This window comes from Lontra canadensis, unplaced genomic scaffold (genome assembly GCF_010015895.1).
Source record: "Lontra canadensis isolate GAN:19392208 unplaced genomic scaffold, GSC_riverotter_1.0 scaffold41, whole genome shotgun sequence".
Lineage (NCBI taxonomy): Eukaryota > Metazoa > Chordata > Mammalia > Carnivora > Mustelidae > Lontra > Lontra canadensis.
In genome coordinates this window covers 5,020,785-5,043,159 of record NW_022631035.1, presented here as the reverse complement: position 1 = coordinate 5,043,159, position 22,375 = coordinate 5,020,785, and the positions used below count along the sequence as shown (strand labels likewise).

Here is a 22,375-nt window from a genome sequence, read left to right as displayed (position 1 = left end):
CTCAGCCCAGGTTAACAAAGTTGGGGCCCTGATGGGGAAAGAGTGGACTCTGGAGAAGGCTTGAGAACGGGATGTCTGTGTACATTCACTTGAGAACCACGAACCCCAGATTCCCTGGGCCTGCAAAGTGGCCACTCCCTCTCCTTGGAAGACAGGGGAGTCCCCTCTGAGGATGACACAAGGGTCTCAGACAAGTGCCTGACAAGACAGTGCCTGCTCTACAAAGGCGCTGCCCCACTTCCCACCTGGCCACAGGCCATAATTACGGTCAAATCTTAGTATTACTCACCTGGGCCCTCCTAGGCCTGCTAAGAGAAGGGGGAGTTATTACTCCAAAGGTACGAAGGTCCAGGCTAACACAGGCGCCGGTCAGAACAACACATGTGGGAGTGGTCTCAGGGTACTGGGCCAAGGGGTGTGGAGTATAAAGCCGGAGGAGGGAGAGCCTGCTGGTATGAGGACATACTCTCGTGACACAGAATTAACACCGTCGAAGGGCCCTGGGTCTAACATGGGCTGGGGAAGATGGCCTCATGGGAGCTTAGAAAAGCAACAGACCACACTAACGGATTCCAGAATCTGGCACAGCAGTCGTTGGAAGAAAAGATCAAAAGGCTTAAAGGAGTAGGCATGTGAGGATGGGTCCGCCACACAGAATGGGAAAACCCACTAGCAGGCCATGCCCTTTCGGGGGCCCTGGAAGATACCAACGCCGAGACTGCTGCTTATACTGGTTGCCAACATAAGTCCTGCCTCATGTACCAGGGCCATCCATCCTCCTGATTCCCACCGCAACCTGAGATGAGACTTGCATCAAATCTCATGTGGCAGGAAGGCAGGAGAGGCCTCTCCATCTAGGCCTGGCTCCCCAGCTCTCTGGATGGTAAGTTTTCATTAGATGGAATCGTCTGGACCACACCAACCTCGTCTTGTTTAGCTGCCTCTGTGTCTTCCCTCCTCAGCCCCTCCTCCAAGATGTTCTCGTTTCCTGGCTGTTGGAGAACTTCCTTAGTTCAGGGACTGCATTTTACCTGCCTTTGTGTCTCTAGTGTTTAACATTAGCCTGGAATATCAGAGGTGTTCGATAAAACGGTAAATGAGGGGCATCTGGGTGGTGCAGTCACTGGGCATCAGATCCTGATCTCAGGGTCATGAGACTGAGTCCCACGTCGGGCTCCGTGGTCAGTGTGGAGTGTGCTTGGGATTCTCTCTCCTTCTGCCTCTGCCCCTTCTGCTCTCTCTCTCTCAAAATAAATCTTTTTTAAAAAATGGTAAATGAAAGTGAAAGAGTGAGTCAATCAATCAATGGTTTGTGTCATGGGGAGGGGAAAAAGATCCACACTGGGCACAGCCTAATGATTAGTATAGAAAACCTTAGCCAGCACAGACGCCAGATTAAAGGTAAGAACAGAAAACTATTTCCTCCTTCTCCTCCTCTACTTCCCTCTCCCTTTTATAATTCTTTCTCTTTTATAATCCAAACTGATTTTGAGATTCTTATGCAGAGACGGTAACCCACTGGAGGCTGACAGCTGCTAAAAACTCCTGTTCCTCCTCCATCTCCAGCAAAGGTTCTTCTCCAGAGAATCTCTGTCCTCTCTGCCGTCATTTCGGGTTATACTGCAACCCCTTTCTATAGCTTTTCCTTTTAAGGTTTTATTTATTTATTTAACTTATTATTATTCTTAAAAGATTTTATTTATTTGACAGAGAGAGAGAGAGATCACAAGTAGGCAGAGAGGCAGATAGAGAGAGAAGGGGAAGCAGGCTCCCTGCTGAGCAGAGAGCCCGATGCGGGGCTCGATCTCAGGACTCTGGGATCATGACTTGAGCCGAAGGCAGAGGCTTAACCCACAGAGCCACCCAGGTGCCCCATTATTTAACTTATTTGAAAATATTTTATTTATTTATTTGTCAGAGAGAGAGCACACACAACCAGGGAGCGGGGCAGGCAGAGGGAGAGCAAGAAGCAGGCTCCCCGCTGAGCACAGAGCCCGATGCAGGACTCGATCCCGCATGGGATCTGGGATCATGACCTGAGCCGAAGGCAGACACTTAACCGACTGAGCTACCCAGTTGTCCCTATTTATTTATTTTGGAGAGAGAGAGAGATGGGGAGAGGAAGAGAGAGAATCTCAGGTAGATTCCACGCTCAGCACGGAGCCCGACACAGGATTCGATCTCACGACCCTGAGATCACCACCTGAGCTAAAATTAAGAGTCGGATCTTAACCAACCGAGCCACCCAGGCGCCCCACTTTCTATAGATTCTTTCCATATAACCATATCCTGAAGTTTACACACCAGAGAGAAAACCTTGGTCCCTGTCTTACGTCTCAAATTGAGGCAGTAGGTCTAATATGGAACGCCCTGTTTCCCTAGCGAGAGAGCACAAGCGGGGGCGGGGGGTGGGGTGGGGGGCAATGCAGCACGTTTAGTGAAAGGAAGGAGCAAACTTAGTTGATGTTTTTGTATTAAAAAAAAGAAATCTAAGCAGTAGTTTCAAACTATCTTCCCCAAGATACTTATTAACGACAAGAAGAAAGACGGTAACTCCACCATGCAGAAACCGGTGGGGAATTCTATCTCCAAAAAGCTATTGTTTAACCAAGTGATATGGATGCAGTCAGCGTCGGGCACAGGGAGAACCTCTGAGGCGCCCGCAATGCTCCGCTTCTTGATCTGGGCGGCCGGTACAGGCTGTTTGTTTACAGTTTCTTTAAACCGTAGATATATGGTTCGTATCCTCACACACAAATATTTCACAATTCTCAATGAAAAAGTGAGAAGAAAAATAATAGAAAGTAAGTTAAAAGGAGTGGTTTAAAAAGGAAAAGAAAAAGAAAAAGACCAGGGGGCGGGAACAGCCATATCAGAGGGTCTGACTTCTTCTGCAGCAACCCTTCCTGAGGTCTTTGTCACTGGAGACGTCAGGGTCACACCTGGCTGCACTCGGTGGCGTGGCTTGCTGGCCTCCGTCACACTGCTGCCTGCCCACAGCCACAGGACCCCGTTCCTCTGTTGATCCACCTACTACAGAAACCCAACTCTGTCAAACAGAGGTGTCAGGTCAGAAAACCCCCAGAACAGAAGAGCAAAAAGACCCTTTTCGAGCCAAGGAGCAAATTCCTGGACCCAACTTCCAAAGTTGTCTTTTTTATGCTATAATTTATTTTCCAAAGGTATAGCTGACTTTGCACCTGTTGTCAAGTCTATTTCAGCTCTTATTTATCTATCAAAAAAAAAAAATCTATCCTGCTCTCCTTTAAAGGAACCAGCGTGGGGTGCCTGGGTGGCTCAGTGGGTTAAGCCTCTGCTTTTGGCTCAGGTCATGGTCTCAGGGTCCTTGGATCAAGCCCGCCATCGGGGTCTTTGCTCAGCAAGAAGCATGCTCCCACCCCCCCCACCTGCCTGCCTCTCTGCCTACTTGTGATCTCTGTTAAATAAATAAAAATAAAATATTAAAGGAAGGAGCTTTTTTCTTGTTATCTCTGGAATCAAGAGTGAGTTGAGGGACGCCTGGGTGGCTCAGTGGGTTAAAGCCTCTGTCTTCGGCTCAGGTCATTATCTCAGGGTCCTGGGATCGAGTCCGCATTGGGGGGGCTCTCCGCTCAGCGGGGAGCTTGCTTCCACCTCTCTCTCTGCCTGCCTCTCTGCCTACTTGTGATCTCTGTCTGTCAAATAAATAAAAATCTTTATAAATCTTTATATCTTTATTTATATCTTTATAATTTTTTTATAAATAAAGATAAATAAATAAAAATCTTTATAAATTAAAAAAAAAAGAGCGAGTTGAAATTAACTCTAGAGGGGTGCATTCCCGGCCCCTCGGTAAACCATGTGACTCTTGATCTTAGGAGCATGAGTTCAAACCCCGCGTTGGGTGTAGCGTTTACTAAACAAACAAACTCCATCTAGAATAAAATCTACCATTTGATTATGTTCTCTTGATATTTGGAAATATGACAATGTTATCTTCACATTGCAAAATAATGTTTGTTTACATATTCAATATTTATTCACTATGTGGCAGGAAGCAACTTTCCCTAAAGAAGGCATTTGAAATAATTTCTTCATCTTTATTAAGTATGAAAAGTACTATAAATGGAATAAGTTTTTGGCAAGAATATAAAAATGAATTAAATTTCAAAATTGAAGTCCTACAATGATTTCATTTATATAATTTTCTAAAACTGGTGAGTCAAGTCTCTGTAAATTGAGCCCTTTTATTCCCATGTGTGCAGGGAGAGCGAGTTATTTTATTTTATTCTTTAAAATTAATTTGAGAGGGAGTGAAAGTGACAGAGATCACAGAGGGAGAGCGAGAAGCAGACTTGCCATCAAGTAGAGAGCCTGATGTGGGCCTCGATCCCAGGACCCTGGGATCATGACCTGAGCTGAAGGCAGATGCTTAAAGCACTGAACCACCCAGGGGCCCCAAATCGAGTGTTTCTACATGTAAATCATTGTGTATTGACACCAGTGGGATGAAGCTACCTGGCTCCAGTCCTCACCATGCTTATTCTGATCTTTTCATTGTTCTCCACAAGACCCCAACCCCACTCAGGAGGCCACACCCTTCCTGTAGTTACTGTAGTAAACAATGAGACTGTTTATGAATTTCACGAACTTTCCTACTCCGTGTATTTTCCTAGAACTGCCTCCTCCCCTGCTTAGCCGTAGTCCCTTTTCCTATTTTTACAGAAAATTTAAATGTCTCTGTTTTAAAAATAACCATGTGTTCATTAGGAAAAATTCAAATTCAAATGCATATTTATATAGAAGAATACAAAGTCAGGAGTCAGTGCCTCCCCACGCTGACGTACACTGAGTTACCACTGCAACAGGCTAAAATGCGTCGTTCTCAGACGTATTTTATGCACCTACAAATATAAACACACAAACATACGTATATCATGACACACTGTTGTTTTGATCAGAAATGGAGTCAGATCCCACATTATACATAGCAACTTGCTTTTTTCAGCAAACCATGTGGTCCTGGACATATTTTCATCTCAGTGGGTACAAATCTACTTTATTTTTGGCTGAATACCAGTTCTTAGTGTAGACACACTATAATTTAATTAACAGTTCCTGCCTGATGCGAGCAAAGCCCACATCTGGTGTCAAGAGGAAACCAATGTTGTAGCAGAACATAAAGGAAAGGACTGTGTTGCTCCTGTATACGGAGATTCAGAGAAATGAAGTCGCTTGAGCAAAAGGTCTGCATAACTAAAAATGTAAATACTGCCAAATTAAATGTCAAACACAGTTGTGGTACAGTTTATAAAGGAAGGAAGAAAGAAGACAGCGTGCCAAAGGCAAATAACTCAACCTACAAGGCATGCCCACCCCCCACAGGAAAGAGGCATGTTCCTGCCTTGAGCTCTCCTATGTCCTCCTAAAAATTCGTATGTTGGAGTCCTAACCCCCAATGGGACTGTATTCAGAGATGAGGAGGTAATTCGGGTTAGATGAGGCCACAGTGGTGGGCCTCTCAAAATGGGATTAGTGCCCTTAAAAGGAGCCAAAGAGGGAGAGCGCACTCTCTTTCCAGCATGGGAGGACCCAGCAAGAAGAAGACAGTCACTTGCAAGATGGCCCTCACCAGAACGAAACCTGCCAGCACCTTGATGTCGGCCTTCCCAGCTTCTAGAACTCTGACCAGTGAATACGTGTTGTTTAGGCCCCAGTTTATGGTGTTTTTTTTTTAATATTTTATTTATTTATTTGACAGACAGAGATCACAAGTAGGCAGCGAGGCAGAGAGAGAGGGGGAAGCAGGCTCCCCGCCGAGCAGAGAGCCCGTTGCGGGGCTGGATCCCAAGACCCTGAGATTATGACCTGAGCCGAAGGCAGAGGCTTAACCCACTGAGCCACCCAGGCGTCCTAGTATCTTCTTTCTTAACTAAAACAAACGACTACCTAACTGGTCCCTCATCTCCTCTCTTTCCAATTCACTCTCTACGTCGTGAGGCAGTTAACGTTCTGAAAGGTCAATCAAATCACAGTAGCTGTCATTTGAATCCTTAAAATGTATCTGCAAGGTAGGTATTTTTATAGATGGGGAAACTGAGGCTAACTCATGGCCAATACCTTAACCGACACCACAAAGCTAGTCAGGGGCAAAGCAACTCATGACTGTGACCTTCTTTACTGTCTTACAAAGAACGGCATAAACTTCTCAGTACAATTCCTCATGACCCTTCGAACACAGGCCCAATTTGTCTTTCCAACCTCCCCTCCCGCAGCGCTCCTCGTGATCCAATCCTTACAGCCTCCTCACCATTCTGGAAGCCCAACGGGCACGTCTGCATCTTAGTTCTTCCTCACTTTGCTTGTTAATTCTGCCTTAATGCTCTCCCCGGTGTCCACGTGGGAAAGCCTGCTCATCCCGCCTAGTACAGAGCCACCTCTCAGGGCCAGTGCCCTGGGGAGAAAACGTCCTCACTCCTCTCTGCTCTCAGAGCACTGTGGCCCTGTCTCTTACACAGTCCCATAGAACTTACTAGATCACAGTCAGGGCAGCCCGCCTGCCCCATCCTACCGTGAGCGCCTCAGGGCAGGGGCCAAGCTTTTTCCATCTTTGCAGTCCCAGTTGCTAGTGCAGTATTGGACTTGCAAATGCTTATTGAATAAATGAATGGCGCCATGACTGACATAAAGCTCTATGTGTGTAAAACTCTACTTCACAAATGAATATACTGTCAGGTTCCTTTGAATAACTTGCTCTCGGGGCACCTGGGGGCTCAGTCAATGAAACATTGGCCTTCAGCTCAGGTCATGATCTCAAGATCCTGGGACCGGGCCCCACATTGGGCTCCCTGCTCAGCGGCGAGTCTGCTTCTCCCTCTCCCTCTGCGGTATGTCTCACTGTTGCTCTCTCTCAAATGAACAAAAAAATTATAATAAAGTACTTGTTCTCCCTGCACATATGGGAATAAAAGGGCTCGAGTTACAGAGCCTTGATAGGGTATATCTCTATTAGGGGGAGAAGAAAGGCCCACCTGCGTGCACCTTGGCTCTGAAGGCCAGCTGGGCCGCCCTGGCTGCAGACGCCATGAGGAAGAAGCCGTCCCAGCAGCCCAGGGACAGAACACACAAGATGATGTGGAGCACTGGGGGCTCGACTAAAACTCCACTACTTTCCTCAAACTTGAGAGGATATGTCTGAACTCAGGTAGAGTCAAGGTCCCACTCGATTCTCTCACAAGCCTCAGTTCACTGAGCCTCGAAATAACTTAGAGTTTCAGTAGTAATTCACCTTGACTACAGAAGATCTCGCTCAGGAAAGGAGCAGAAAATCAGCGCCGGCTCGTCTCCACCCAGGAAGGGGAAGGGTGGTCTTCAGTTAACATTTTGTCACTGTGATGCATAAACACAGCGATCTCAGCTCCTCTACATGCAGGGATTGGAACAGAAAGCCCTCCAGAAGCCCTGTTTGCTACTTAAGACACTTACTTAAAGGCCGGTGAATGTTCTCTCCAGGCAAAACTGTCAGTAGCTGCGTGAGTAACCGACCTGACAGGGTAGCAGTGTGGCCGCCGTCGCTCTGGGCTCCTTCTCATCCAGCAATTCCAAGGCATTTTTTAAGCATTACATTCCTATAAAGTCAGAACTCTCCCCGTTTACACTGGGTAATTTGAGAGCCTTAGTGATAGATTTGCCAAGGCTGCAAAGGGTTTAATGGTAAGATGTAAACAAAACCGGAAATCGTGATCCCAGTCTCTCTTCAACCATCCTTTTTTTTTTTTTTAAGATTTTATTTTATTTTATTTTTTTAAGATTTTATTTATTTATCTGACAGAGAGAGACAGCGAGAGAGGGAACACAAGCAGGGGGAGTGGAAGGCTTCCCCACTGAGCAGGGAGCCCGATGCAGGACTCGATCCCAGGACCCCAGGATTGACCTGAGCCAAAGGCAGACGCCTAATGACTGAGCCCATTCAGGTGCCACAAAGATTTTATTTATTTGTCAGAGAGAGAGAGAGAGAGAGAGAGCACGCACAAGAAAGGGGAGTTGCAGGCAGAGAGAGAAGCAGGGTCCCCACTGAGCAGGGAGCCCAATGCAGGACTCGATCCTAGGACCCCCGGATCATGACCTGAGCTGAAGGCAGGCACTCAACTGACTGGGCCGCCCAGGTGTCCCCAACCATCCTTCTATGTACATGCACACTCTGGTTCTTTGAATCTGACACTTAGGACTTGACACTAAATTTGACTTTGAAGGGTTACAGTAAGTGGTAGATCAGGAGGCCTCTGGTACAAACTACAGGCTGAGTGATACGTTTGTAGAAGATACTTTTTAGTCCGATCAGTCAGAAATGACAGGAAAGACCACAAGTCCCACAAGCCAGGGAGTCTGTGGTATTTATATCTTATATAACAATTTATTTCAACATCTTTCTCTCCCCATCTTCATTCTCTCTGGAAGGAGGGGCTGCTTGATGCCTTTATTTATTTTTTTTAAGATTTTATTTATGTATTTGATAAAGAGAGAGAGATCACAAGTAGGCAGAGAGGCAGGCGGGATGGCGGGGGGGGGGAGCAGGCTCCCTGATGAGCAGAGAACCCGATGCGGGGCTTGATCCCAGGACCCTGAGATCATGACCTGAGCCGAAGGCAGAAGCCTAACCCCCTGAGCCCGCCCAGCACCCCTGCCTGATGCCTCTAAAAGGCTGTTCTTTTCCCTCCGCAACCAGATGCCCAGTTATTCACCCCAGGGACATGTTTCTAGACAGTGGAAGTCAATTCCTCGGAACCCAAGCTACAAGTCGATCCTCAATCTCTGGGCCACCCTCCCCCAACTCGCCCAGGAGTGACGTGCAGGAACAGCAAAACACAGAGGTCACAGCAGCGGATGGAATTACACACCACACGGCCGCTCTCTCGAGAGCTACTCCAAAAGAACACGTCCCTGCCACTAGGTCTACTTTTAGATCTCTCTCCGCATCTCACAGTTTGCACCTGATGACCTACGAGGACAGGCTCAGCGACATGACGTGGGCGGAGTTCCTGAGCCCACCTGTCCTGACTAGCACCAACACAGAGGGCTTCGGCTCTGAGGCTGGGCTGCTGGGTTCAAATCCCGATTCAAGCACTCACAGGCTTACTGATCTGCGTTTAAATTCCGCGTGCGCATGATCCTCATCTGTCCAAGACGCACTTTCCTCAGCCGGGTGGGAGGACAAAATGAGACAACACAGACGAAGGGCTTAGAATGACCAGGCCTGGCAAACCGAAGTGTTCAGCAAACGTTTGCTGTTATGGTCACAGAGTAACATGCAGGGAAAGAAAAGGGAATGTGCTGCGTTCGCTCTGTGTAGTAGAGTTCGAGCTGCCTATCTGAAGTGACTCTGATGTGATGACTTTTGGAAACATGGGCTCAGTACAGCATCACACATATTTACTGACGACCGCATAGAAACAACAAAAAGTCCAGTGTTGATGCTCCTCTGGGAAAAGTCTCAAGTGTAAGGCCAAGGCTGCTTTCCAGGGCTTCGGGAGGAGCTCGCAGGTTCACAGAGAAGTGTCAACGAGGCAAGCAATGGAAAGTTGTGCCAGCCAGCAGAAACCTCCAAATGACCCCAGAGAAGCATTTACTTGTGTTTAAATAATCTCTATGGCCCCCAAATTTCAAAATTAAAAACAAAAAAGAACCTGTTCTGACACTAGAGGGAAGGAAATAGAAAGGGAGTAACGGAAGCTAATGGCAAGCAAGCCCCCATAAGAAGAAAGGGCCGTTTTCCAAGCACAAGTTGACTCCCGTGGAGGGAAGCAAAATCCTTACCAGCTCTACGGAAAAAGAAAGAGCCTTCTACCCTAATTGCTAAGGCAGAGTAACAAATCAAAGAGCAGACATTTGATGAGCATTAGTTGGCAGGACTAAACGTGAAGCAGAAAGGATGGGGTATATTGAAAGCACTCTTGGACAGTGAATGAGAGCAGGGTGTCGGTTGCTCCAGATACAAAGGAAGAAAACAATGGAAACCAATCACCAAAAAATAAGATAAAATAAAAATATATTTTTTTCCCCTCCAGGTCGCTTACTGCCTAAAAATCTTCAATATTCCCCACAGCCTACAGGACAGAGTCAAAACCTCTGCAGGTAACAGAGCGCCCCACACCTACCTTTGCGATCCTGTCTGGCCATCAGGAAACGTGCACTCCTGCCAGCCTGACTTCCTTACTTGTTCCAGGGAGGAACAAACCACGCTCATTTCAGCTTTGTACCCCCAGCGCCCATCACAGTACCTGGCACACAGCAGTTGCTGATCCAACAACAATGGGGAAACTTTTAAGCCCATGCTCTGTGCCTCGCTCCTGGAAAGCCCCTTCCCCACCCCACTGGCAAAAACTCAAGCATCTCCTCAGCCTTGCTCCGCACCAGCACCAGCGACCCACAACGACGGCTGCGGGGCTCGCTCCCGCTCCCACGCCCCGCACCACCCCGTCACTCAGACCTCTGTTGCTCTGCAGACATTTCCTGTTTCTAAGTTCCGTCTACCCCATACCCCGGAGCTTCTGGAGGAAGGCGGGATATGCTGAAGCAATGGAAACAGTGGAAACGGCATTGGTGTGCGGCCAGGCGAGGCTGGTTCTTTAACTTTGGGAAGACGTCACGTAAACACTTAGAACAGTGGCTGGGACCCAGCACGCACTTTGCAAATGCTAGTACGGCCATTACTCGTTTCTTGGAACCTCAGTTCTCCCTCTTATAAAATGAGGTTAATAATAAATCTTCGGGGGCGCCTAGCCAGAACACTTGGTAGAGCCGGCGGCTCTTCTTTTCTTCTTTTTTCAAGTTTTTCTTTAAATCCCGGTTAGGGGGCGCCTGGGTGGCTCAGTGGGTTAAAGCCTCTGCCTTCGGCTCAGGTCATGTTCCCAGGGTCCTGGGATAGAGCCCCGCATCGGGCTCTCTGCTCAGTGGAGAGCCTGCTTCCCTTCCTCTTTCTCTGCCTGCCTCACTGCCTACTTGGGATGTCTGTTTGTCAAATAAATAAACAAAATCTTTAAATAAATAAATGAATAAATAAATAAATCCTGATTAGTTGGGGCACCTGGGTGGCTCGCTCAGTGCATTAAGCCTCTGCCTTTGGCTCAGGTCATGATCTAAGGGTCCTGGGATCGAGCCCCGCATCGGGCTCTCTGCTCAACAGGGAGCCTGCTTCCCTCTTTCTCTGCCTGCCTCTCTGCCTACTTGTGATCTCTGTCTGTCAAATAAATAAAATAAAAAAAAAAACATGCTGTAAAAAATAAATCACGGTTAGTTAACATACAGTGTAATGTTAGCTGCGGGCGTATGATTTTGTGACTCCACCATTTACAACGTCGCAAGTGCTGTCCTTAATACCAGAGCACAAGACTCTTAACCTCAGGGTGGTGAGTTCAAGTCCCCCATGTTAGGCACAGAGCTTACTTTTACAAAAAAAAAAAAAGGTAAAAAGAAAAAGGAATAATGATAAATCTGTCAGGGGGTTCCTTGTGAAGATGAGGAATGCTGTCCGAAAAGTCCCAAGGACCTTCCTTGGCACACAGCTGCTATTCATGAATGGCCTCAGGGCAGCCATTCTTCCATTCTCCCGAAGCCTCGTGCTGGGTGCCGAGAAGATGCTCCGTGTGAGTTTACAGAATGTATTGAATGAACAGTGACATGGTCTAATGTCAACTCAGATATCAAGGGAAAACTTCTCATTCATTCATTCAACAAATCTTTAAGGGGTTGTCAGTAGATACGAGGCTTTGTTCTAGTGCTGGGATGCTACAGGAAAACCAGTTCCTGGCCTGGGCAATTTACATTCTAAAAGAGAGAACAGATAATAAGCAGAGGGTGGGACAGAAATAAAAGCCTATATGGTGTTAAGTGCTATGAAGAAGGAGAAACGCAAGGGGAGGATGCCCTGGCAGAGCTGGGAGCGGGCTGGTGCAGAGGGGGCATTTAGGAAGACTCCGCCACCCTTAGGCACCCATAGGCAGACTCCTGTAGCCTTTCCGCGTGGGTCAGTCTCTACTGAAAAGACACCCACTGCCAGCAAAGGGGCTGTGTTCTGGCTCCCGGGGCCCCCCTCCACACCAAGCCACAGACACTGCTGAGCCAGTGATTACAAACTTATTTTCACAAGACAAGGCCAGCGAAGCCCCAAATGGAAGTAAAGAGGTTATAACCACACCGTTACCGGCCTGTTCCCGAGGAAGTTCAGATCATTGTTCTCTCCAAATAGGTAACCTTCCGGGTGCGTGGAGTCAAACTTCTCTCCTCCCATAATGAAGTGGCTGGCAAAATAGCTTCCTAAACAGGGAGAGACAGAGACACCCAACAGAAAGCAGTCAGACTAAATCAAGTAAAAAAACCAACTCCAAAAATGTTAACCCTTCCAACAGATAATTAACGCAACTGTTAACCCCAAGAGAACGGTCTCTCGATCTCGGACAGTGGCATGAGATAAGCCAAATTATAGCAGTGAGAACCCAAGATACCCAACACAAATAGATCAATTTTCCCTTTCACATCATTAATCGAATCCTTATGATGATCTGTCTCTAACACCATCAGCCAAAAGTCCGGAGGGCCCCACAATGCACATTAATGAACATATACATGTATTTTGTTCCTGATTTTTTTCCATTAAACTTGAAGCGGTTACTTTCTATCCTCTGTATATTCAGGAATCTTAACTGCAGGTATCAGTCTGCACCCGCACGCGCGCGCGCGCACACACACACACACACACACACACACATTTCTTTGCCTAGATTTCCCTAAGCCAGCTGCTACCTAGACACAGAACCCTCAGCACCTGCCTACCCGCACATATATACCTCTAGAACCCTCTCCAGTGAAGGCTCCTCCTTTTTCATTTTTGCTTAAAATGATTGTTAACAGGAAACTACACATGTAAACAATACCGCTGTCCTTGGCTTTCCCTACCAATCAGCACACAGATTGTGGCGTTTAACAGAACAACAGTCCAGCACTATGAAAAGATGCACGCGCAGGCACACATGCGTGTACACACATACACACGTGTCCACACACTCCCCTCGATCTCAAATTCACTAACTGCGAATGGCCAGGTTTTCGGGGATGTCAGTCATGGTGGGCGCTCTTTGCCTCACCTTGACTGGCCAGGAGGCAGGGATATTTTTAACACTACAATAACTAGAGGCGATCAGCAGTCACGGGTCAGACTCCCCATCTGCCTCGTCCAGACAGATGAGGAACTGTGCCAGGATATGACGGCACTGATAAGTCACCATGGGAGGCTTAGGCAACGCCACAGATTCCATCTGGGAATACTTTCCAACCCAGATGATTAAATGAATGCCTCTTAACCCGAATTTCTATCATCTAAGTACTCCCAGGAAGGTAAGCCATAGGAAGGGAAGGACTTACACCACGACATGCCTTCTCAAGGCTCTCCTCACACATCCCAATTCCCAGACTGAGACAAAGAACTTATAAAACAGTGAGAGGCTTCACTGTCATCTGTCACACAGCGAGGGTATAGATACATTTTCTAAACCAATTTCAACTTTTGAGGTTTACAGCAAACTAAAAACAAGGAGATGCCGCCTGTGAGGAAGGCACAGGAAGGAAGACAGAAGAAAATTCTCTTTTTTCTTTTTAAGATTTTATTTATTGTTGATGGAGAGAGATAATAAGAGAGGGAACACAAGCAGGGGGAACTGGAAAGAGAGAAGCAGACTCCCCGCTGAGCAGGAAGCCTGATGTGGGGCTCAATCCCAGGACCTTGGGATCATGACCTGAGCTGAAGGCAGACACTTTAACTGAGCCTCCCAGGAGCCTCGAGAGAAGAAAATTCCAACAGAAAACCTGAACCAAATATTCGTTTTGGGGTTTTCTTCACATGGACCTTTAGTCTAGAAACACTTATTACACAAAGCAAGCTAGATAAAACCACTCACCACAAAGTGAGGTCATTCTTTAATTAAACAACAAGTAGGAAAACATCCTTTGAGAGTAAGAGCAGCCGAAATCTATTGCGGAGGAACTCGTGAAAGTTACCCACCCAAACTGAAAAAATACAACCAGCAGCCATCTGCCGTGATCTGACAGTGAAATTCATCATTTAGGAAAGCTTAATTATCAATTATTTATGTCCAGCACTTGCAAGCCCTATTTTCCAAGTGCATAATTTATAGAGGGGAAAGGTGCCCGGTTGCCTTAAGTAGAAGCAGCCATCTCAAATAATTTAAGTCCTTTACTGTTGAACCTTACCAACATATATTTTCTATACATTAGAGATTATATATTTATTATACATTAACTGAAATTTTAAAGGTTAAAGATTTTGGGGAGCCTGGCTGGCTCCATCGGTAGAGCGTATGGCTGCTGATTTCCAGGTCATGAGTTCACGCCCCACCTTAGGGATAGAAATTACTTAAATTAAAAAAAAATAAAATAAAAAGATTTTACGTTGATGGATGGCTTACTCAAGTCATGAATAAAGAACAGAGAGAAGCAGGTTTGGTTCCTGGAGCTATACGGTTCAGCTCAGTATGGGACATGCTGAGTTTCTAGCGCCTGTGAACAGTCAGGTGAGGGATGAAGGGACAGTGAAATCCAGATCATCAACTTACAGGTGGTAGTGATTGATGCTAGCAAGAGGACAGCACTAATGGCTTGGTAAGCATAGGGTTAAAGATAGCGTGGGGTCTACTGGAAAAGCCTTTTTTTTTTTTGCCATAATATTAAAAGAGAAGGAATTATCAAGAAAGTAGCATAAAGCTAATTATAGTTTTGCCTTACATTAAAAATCAAGAACACAAACACAAAAAGATTTAAAATTAGGGTTAGGGGCGCCTGGGTGGCTCAGTCGGTTGAGCCTCTGCCTTCGGCTCAGGTCATGATCCCAGGGTCCTGGGATCGAGTCCCACATCGGGCTCTCTGCTCAGCGGGGAGTCTGCTTCCTCCCTCTCTCTCTGCCTGCCTCTCTGCCTACTTGTGATCTCTGTCTGTCAAATAAATAAATAAAATCTTTAAGAAAAGAAAAAAAATAAAATTAGGGTCAATATTTGAGAGATAAAAAAAGGACTTTTCATTTCAATTAGCAGAGTCAGTGCAAAATTCCTTTAAAATAGATGATCTCCCTTGGTGCACTTAAAATACCAATACAGGGGTGTCTGGGTGGCTCAGTCGGTAAAGCATCTGCCTTCAGCTTACGCCATATCCCAGAGTCCTGGGATCAAGCCCCACATTGGGCTCCCTGCTCTGTGGGGAGTCTGCTTCGCCTTCTCCCTCTGCCTGCGGCTACCCATTTGTACTCTCTTCAAATAAATAAATAAAAAATACAAATACAAATACCTCATCAGTTAAAAGAAAAAAATAAGCTTAAGGCAACCAAATGCTGGCTTGTTGCTTCTTTGGAAATGGACCCCTCTAATAACTTGTCCTAGTTAGACCAGTGAGACAGCAAATCCGCCATCTGCAGCCTGGATAAAAGTTTCTGTCTATTTGCCACAGCCGGTCTAAAGGCACGAACCAGTGCAGGGTCACGTAGAGCTACTGCATCAGCAGACAGTAACCCCTACCACACTAACAGTCCCTGAAAAAAATGCCTTCTGGACAACCTGTGCACATTTTTACTTCTTAGCGTGAATTATGCTCTAAAATCAGAAATGCGGGATGCCTGGGTGGTTCAGTGGGTTGAGCCTCTACCTTCAGCTTGAGTTGTGATCTCAGGGTCCTGGGATCGAGCCCCGCATCTGGTTCTCTTCTCAGCGGGGAGCCTGCTTCCCCCTCTCTCTCTGCCTGCCTCTCTGCCTACTTGTGATCTTTCTTAGTCAAATAAATAAAATCTTAAAAAAAAATAAAATAAAATCAGAAATGGCAGGGGGAAAAGCTATAATACAATACTCTGCCTATTTGCTAATAGGGACTTATATGACTAATGGATAAACTGCAAGTTTTTCATTATCAGGCAGTTATAATTTCTTATTTATTTATTTTTTGAGAGGGGGAGAGAGGGGCCGAGGGAGAGGGAGAGAGAGAATCTTAAGCAGGTTCCACACCTAGCGTGGAGCCCAATGCAGAGCTCAGTCTCATGACCCTGAGATCATGACCTGAGGCAAAATCAAGAGTCGGATGCTTAAAAGACTGAGCCACCCAGGCGCCCCAAGTTAGCTATAAATTCTTAACCAAAATTCATATTCGATTTCCTTGTGGGATTTAAGAAGACACATCTTGTGGTAATCATTTTACAAGACAGACACATATCATCACATTGTACATCCTAAACTTACACAATGTTATATATCAAGTATATCTCAGGAAAGTGGAAAAGAAAATAAATGCATCATACACAGATCTCCAAAATTATATTTAAAACATAAGGTATGAGTGGGAGGGAGAAGAGGGAATTAGTGTTTAATGGGTATAGAGTTTCCATTTTGTAAGAAGAAAAAGTTCTGGAGATCTTAATACTACTGAACTGCATGCTTAAAAATGGTAAGAAAATAGATTTGATGTTACATATTTTTCTTTTCTCCTTTTTTTTTAAGATTTTATTTATTTATTTCTCAGAAAGAGACAGAGAGAGCACAAGTAGGCAGAGTGGCAGGCAAAGGCAGAGAGAGAAGCAGGCTCCCCACTCAGCAAGGAGCCCAAGGCAGGGACTCGATCCCAGGACCCTAGGATCATGACCCGAGCTGAAGGCAGCTGCTCAACCGACTGAGCCACCCAGGCGTCCCTGATGTTACATATTTTTCACTAAAATAAAAAGAAATAAAGAAAAGAAACATAAGCTTTGGTCCAGAATGTCCAACACTAATCCAAGTTCAGTATTAAAGGAAAAAAGTATTAAAGAAAAAAGGCATCCAGGCAAAAAGTGAAATTATTTATAAGGGAAGAAAATTACACTAGTGCTGCTCCTCCAGATCAGGGCTGTCCCATAAAAATATAACATGAGCCAAAAATGCAAGCCCCATACATAATTTTAAATTATCTGGTAGTCACATTAAAAAAAGCAAAATTAGGGCGCCTGGGTGGCTCAGTGGGTTGAGCCGCTGCCTTCGGCTCAGGTCATGATCTCAGGGTCCTGGGATCGAGTCCCGTATTGGGCTCTCTGCTCAGCAGGGAGCCTGCTTCCCCGCCCCCCTGCCTGCCTCTCTGTCTACTTGTGATCTCTCTCTGTCAAATAAATAAATAAAATCTTTAGAAAAAAAGGCAAAATTAACTTTAATCTATTTTATTTGTCTCAATATTGGATATCCCAAAATATCCAAAATATTCTATCAACATGCAATCAGTATAAAAATTATTAAGAAGCTATTTACATTCTTTTAATTTTTTTAAAAGCATGGAGTCTTCAAAAGCTGTGCGTGTTTTCCACTGTTTACAGCCCATCTCACTTTGGACTCACCACATTTTAAGTGACATAGGTCTGCATGAGGCCAGAGGCTACCACAGTAGAAAGCATAGCTCCAGACTACTCCTTGCCCACTGATTTAATCTTAGTCACTTAGCAATACTTTCTGGCTCTACAGAAACATCAGAGCAACTGCAAAGGATCTTGTATTGAAGGAACCCTACCCTGTCGAGGACAGCTTTTGAACCAAGAATTCAAATTAATACATTGACTTCAACTGCCCACAATGAAAAATACACCTATCTGGTCTTCATCATGTGAACAACAGCAAAAAATCTCAGAATTCACTATCTTGGGGTGCCTGGCTGGCTCAATTGGCCAAACATGAGACTCTGGATCTTGGGGTTGTGGGTTCAAGCCTTGTGCTGGGTGTAGAGATTACCTAAAATCTTAAAAAAAAAAAAATTCACTGTCTTAAATAATTTACCCACTGAATGTTAGCTATTAGGGCACATTCCTAACATCACAGTGAAATTAAATATTGCTCAGGCAAGGGATGCCTGGGTGGCTCATTGAGTTAGGCCTCTGCCTTCAGCTTAGGTCATGATTTCGGGGTCCTGGGATCGAGTCCCGAATTGGGCTCTCTGCTAGGCGGGGAGTTGGCTTCCCCCGCCCCGTCCCGCCTGCCTCTCTACCTACTTGTGATCTCACGTGCTCTCTCTGGTAAATAAATATATTTTTTAAAAAATCTTAAAAAAAATATTGTTCAGTCGATCCCGTAATTTACATCTGGCCCAATGAGATACTCTGACATTTGCCACCAAACTTCTATGAACTATAACATCACACAATAAAGGACAATTAAGCCCATTTCCCATTTTTCTACAACTCTGTACACCTTTTACAAGATGTATACATTTCAAGTCATCACCTTGTACACCTTAAACTTTATTAGTACTCTACATGTTAACAAAAATTCTAATTAAAGAAAAAAACTTCTCTTTCCAAATCTGTGACATTACTTAAGTGTATCTGCCTGTAGAAATAGGCTTTTAGGGAAAAAAAAAAAACTGCCTAAGGCTCTAAGTAATAGCAATTTATTTACTGTCATGGCACAACCACAAATCAAAGATTTTAGACTTTTAAAGTCATGTAAACTTTATGTTTTATAAAATGGAAACAAAAATGTTGAGTTAACAAAAAATTTTGACAATTTGTGTGGATTAAATGATAAAGTAAATTGTATTTGGGATTTTAGCCACTATCTTATGCCAAGTGGGAATTTTTATTGCAAGATCTATAAGCAATCTTCCCTTCTTTTGTTTAAATTCAATTAATTAACATACAGTGTATTATTAGTTTCAGAGGTAAAGTTTAGTGATTCAATCGTATGTAACACCCAGAGCTCATTACATCACTTGTCCTCCCAAATGCCCATCACTCAGTTACCCTATGCCCCACCCCACCCCCTTCAGCAACCCTCAGTTTATTTCCTATGGTTAAGAGTCTCTTATGGTTTCTCTCCCTGTCTGATAAGTCTTTATTTTTCCCTCCCTTTTTCTACATTCCTGTTTTCTTAAATTCCACATATAACTGAAATCCTATAACTGTCTTTCTCTGATTGACTTACTTCACTTAGCATAATACCCTCTAGTTCTATCCACGTTTTTGCAAAGGCAGGATTTCATTTTTTGATGGCTGAGTAATATTCCATTGTATACACATACCGCATCTTCTTTACACTCATCTGTCGGTGAACAGCTGGGCTCTTTGGCTATTGCGGACATTGCTGCTATAAACACTGGGGTACAGATGCCCCTTCGGATCACTGCATTTGCATCTTTGGGGTAAATACCCAGTAGTGCAATTGGTGGGTCGTAGGGTAGCTCTATTTTCAACTTTTTGAGGAACCTCCATACTGTTTTCCAGAGTGGCTGCCCCAGCTTGCATTCCTATCAACAGTGTAGGAGGGTTCCCCTTTCTCTGCATCCTCGCCAGCATCTATCGTTTCCAGACTTGTTAATTTTAGCCATTCTGACTGGTGTGAGGTGGGATCTCATTGTGGTTTTGATGTGTATTTCCCTGATGCTGAGTGATGTGGAACACTTTCTCATGTGTCTGTTGGCCATCTGGATGTCTTCTTTGCAGAAGTGTCTGTTCATGTCTTCTGCCCATTTCTTGACCAAACTATTTGCTCTTTGGGTGTTGAGTGTGGTTAGTTCTTTATAGATTTTAGATATTAGGCCTTTATCTGATAAGACATTTGCAAATATCTTCTCCCATTCTGTAGGCTGTCTTTTGGTTTTGTCGACCATTTTCTTTGCTGTGTAAAAGCTTTTTATCTTGATGAAGTCCCAATAGCTCATTATTGCCTTTGCTTCCCTTGCCTTTGGAGACGTGTCCAGCCAGAAGTTGTGCAGCCAAGGTCACAGAGGGTGCTGCCTGTGTTCTCTAGGATTTTGATAGACTCTTTTTTTTTTTAAGATTTTATTTATTTATTCGACAGAGAGAGATCACAAGTAGGCAGAGAGGAGGCAGAGAGAGAGAGGAGGAAGCAGGCTCCCCACCAAGGAGAGAGCCCGACGTGGGGCTCGATCCCAGGACCCGGGGATCATGACCTGAGCCGAAGGCAGAGGCTTTAACCCTCTGAGCCACCCAGGCGCCCCGAATTTTGATAGACTCTGTCTGACATTTAGTTCTTTCATTCATTTTGATTCTATTTTTGTGTATAAGTAAATGGTCCAGTTTCATTCTTCTGCATGTGACTGTCCAATTTTCCCAACACCATTTGTTGAAGAGACTTTTTTCCATTGGATATTCTTTCTGCTTTGTCAAAGGTTAATTGAGCATAGAGTTGAGGGTCCATTTCTGGATTCTCTATTCTGTTCCCCTGATCTATGTTTCTGTGCCAGTACCAGGCTGTCTGGATGATGACAGTTTTGTAATAGAGCTGGAAGTCCGAAATTGTGATGCCACCAGCTTTGGTTTTCTTTTTCAACTTTCTTTTAGCTATTCAGTATCTTTTCTGGTTCCATACAAGTTTTAGGATTATTTGTTCCAGCTCTGTGAGAAATGTTGATGGTATTTTGATAGGGAAGCAATATTCCCTTCTCTTTGTGTTTTTGTTGATGTCACAGTAAAACAAACAAAAAATAATCCTGCTTATAAGTGAAAAATGTTAATCCTCAACTATTTGCTTTTTAACTAATGGAGCTATATACTCGATTACTGCAGAAAATGGAATTGTATTTAAAAATAATTTCATTCAACATTAAAATATGAGAAAACTGGCTATGGGAATCCTATTAGGTTTTCATGTATTTGAAAAATCTTCACCTAGGGGTGCCTGGGTGGCTCAGTGGGTTAAGTGCCTGCCTTCAGCTCAGGTCATGATCCCAGGGTCCTGGAATCGAGTCCCTCATCAACCTCCCTGCTCGGTGGGGGGTCTGCTTCTCCCCCTGCTCTTCCTCCTACTTGTGCTCTTTCTCTCTAATAAATAAAGAAAATCTTTTTAAAAATTACACAAGTAAAACATGCCTTTTGGAAAAAATAAAAATGCATAGAAGTATGTAATTTAAAAAGTGACAATCCCACTCTACTCTGGGATAACTAACTCTACTTTTAACAACTGGTTTGTGGTCTTCCAGATTTTCCTACACATATATAAACACGTTTGGGTTTTCTGTTTTATTTTCTTTTTTAACTTAATTGGGATATTACACATATTGATCTGTATGTTACTTTTTTTTCTGCCTAAGTACTGTAGGCATCCTTCCATGTCCACACTTACGGATCGAACTCATTATTCCTAATGACTACATAACAATAACTCACATTGAGGACTTACTCTGTACCAGCACTGTACTATAACGTATCATACAGGATATTCCTCACAACAACCTTATCAGGTGGGTGATACAAATTTTTTTTTATTTTACAGAACTAATGATAAATGTACAGAGAAAGTAAGTAATTTATCCAAGGTCACACAGGTAGTTAAGAGGCAATGTTAGGGGGCACCTGGGTGGCTCAGTCATTAAGCGTCTGCCTTCAGCTCAGGTCATGATCCCCGGAGCCCTGCACTGGGCTCCCTGCTCAGCAGGAAGCCTACTTCTCCCTCTCCCACTCCTTGCGTTCCCTCTCTTGCTGAGTCTCTCTCTGTCAGATAAATAAAATCTTTTTTTTTAAATTTAAAGATTTTATTTATTTATTTGACAGACAGAGATCACAAGCAGGCAGAGAGGCAGGCAGAGAGAGAGGAGGAAGCAGGATCCTGGCTGAGCAGAGAGCCCGATGCGGGGTTCGATCCCAGGACCCTGAGATCATGACCTGAGCTGAAGACAGAGTCTTTAACCCACTGAGCCACCCAGGCACCCCAGATAAATAAAACCTTAAACGGGGGGGGGCAGTGTCAGGTCCCCAATCCAGCTATTTTTATTACAAAACACCTATGTATACTCTTATCCATTACACTATATTCCCACTGAGTGCCCAGATTTAATGAATCTGTTCCCTACCGATGAACATTTCCTACTCTCTCGTTTACATTGCTTGCTTGCTTTTTTCCCTCCCGAGTGGTATTATTATTGCTATTTGATTGTTTTTACATCTGTAATTTGTGCTTATGGACTGTGTGGGATAAGGCGTTAGTCATTTTTTTCCAAATAGGAAACTTTACTAACACCACTTATTGAATGTTCCATTTCCCCCACTAAGTTGAAAATATATTTTCATCATGCTATATATATCCCTAGCTCTGGACTCTAGTCTATTCTGAATGAGTACCACATAGTTTTAACAACTGTAGCTTTCCGGTATTTGAAAAAAAATACACGTCAACAGATCCAAACCTTCCCCTCATTCTCAAGGTCCCAACCCTGACCCTTCTACCTGTCTTCCTTCTACTTTGTGACATTCCCTCAAAACCCTTCAACATTACATGTTGAAACATTAAGTTTCAACACCTTACATCTTCCCCATATTTTCATCCATACTGTCTCCTGGTCTCAAGAAGGCAGTCCTTCTCTCTCCATTCCAAAGTTTACT

General features: G+C 44.5%; 1 protein-coding gene across 4 annotated transcripts in view; it reads right to left on the bottom strand.

Moving 5' to 3' along the window:
- Positions 1 to 22,375, bottom strand: part of RNF157 (ring finger protein 157) — a 78,407-nt gene that overhangs the window by 42,481 nt on the left and 13,551 nt on the right. For 3 of the 4 annotated variants that reach the window (XM_032870552.1, XM_032870549.1, XM_032870550.1), the window contains exon 2: positions 12,173 to 12,291. In XM_032870552.1, the coding sequence (XP_032726443.1) occupies positions 12,173 to 12,291 (119 nt within the window). Of the gene's footprint in view, positions 1 to 2,559; positions 2,669 to 12,172; positions 12,292 to 22,375 lie in introns of those variants that run through there. The other variant, XM_032870556.1, reaches the window with a different exon arrangement.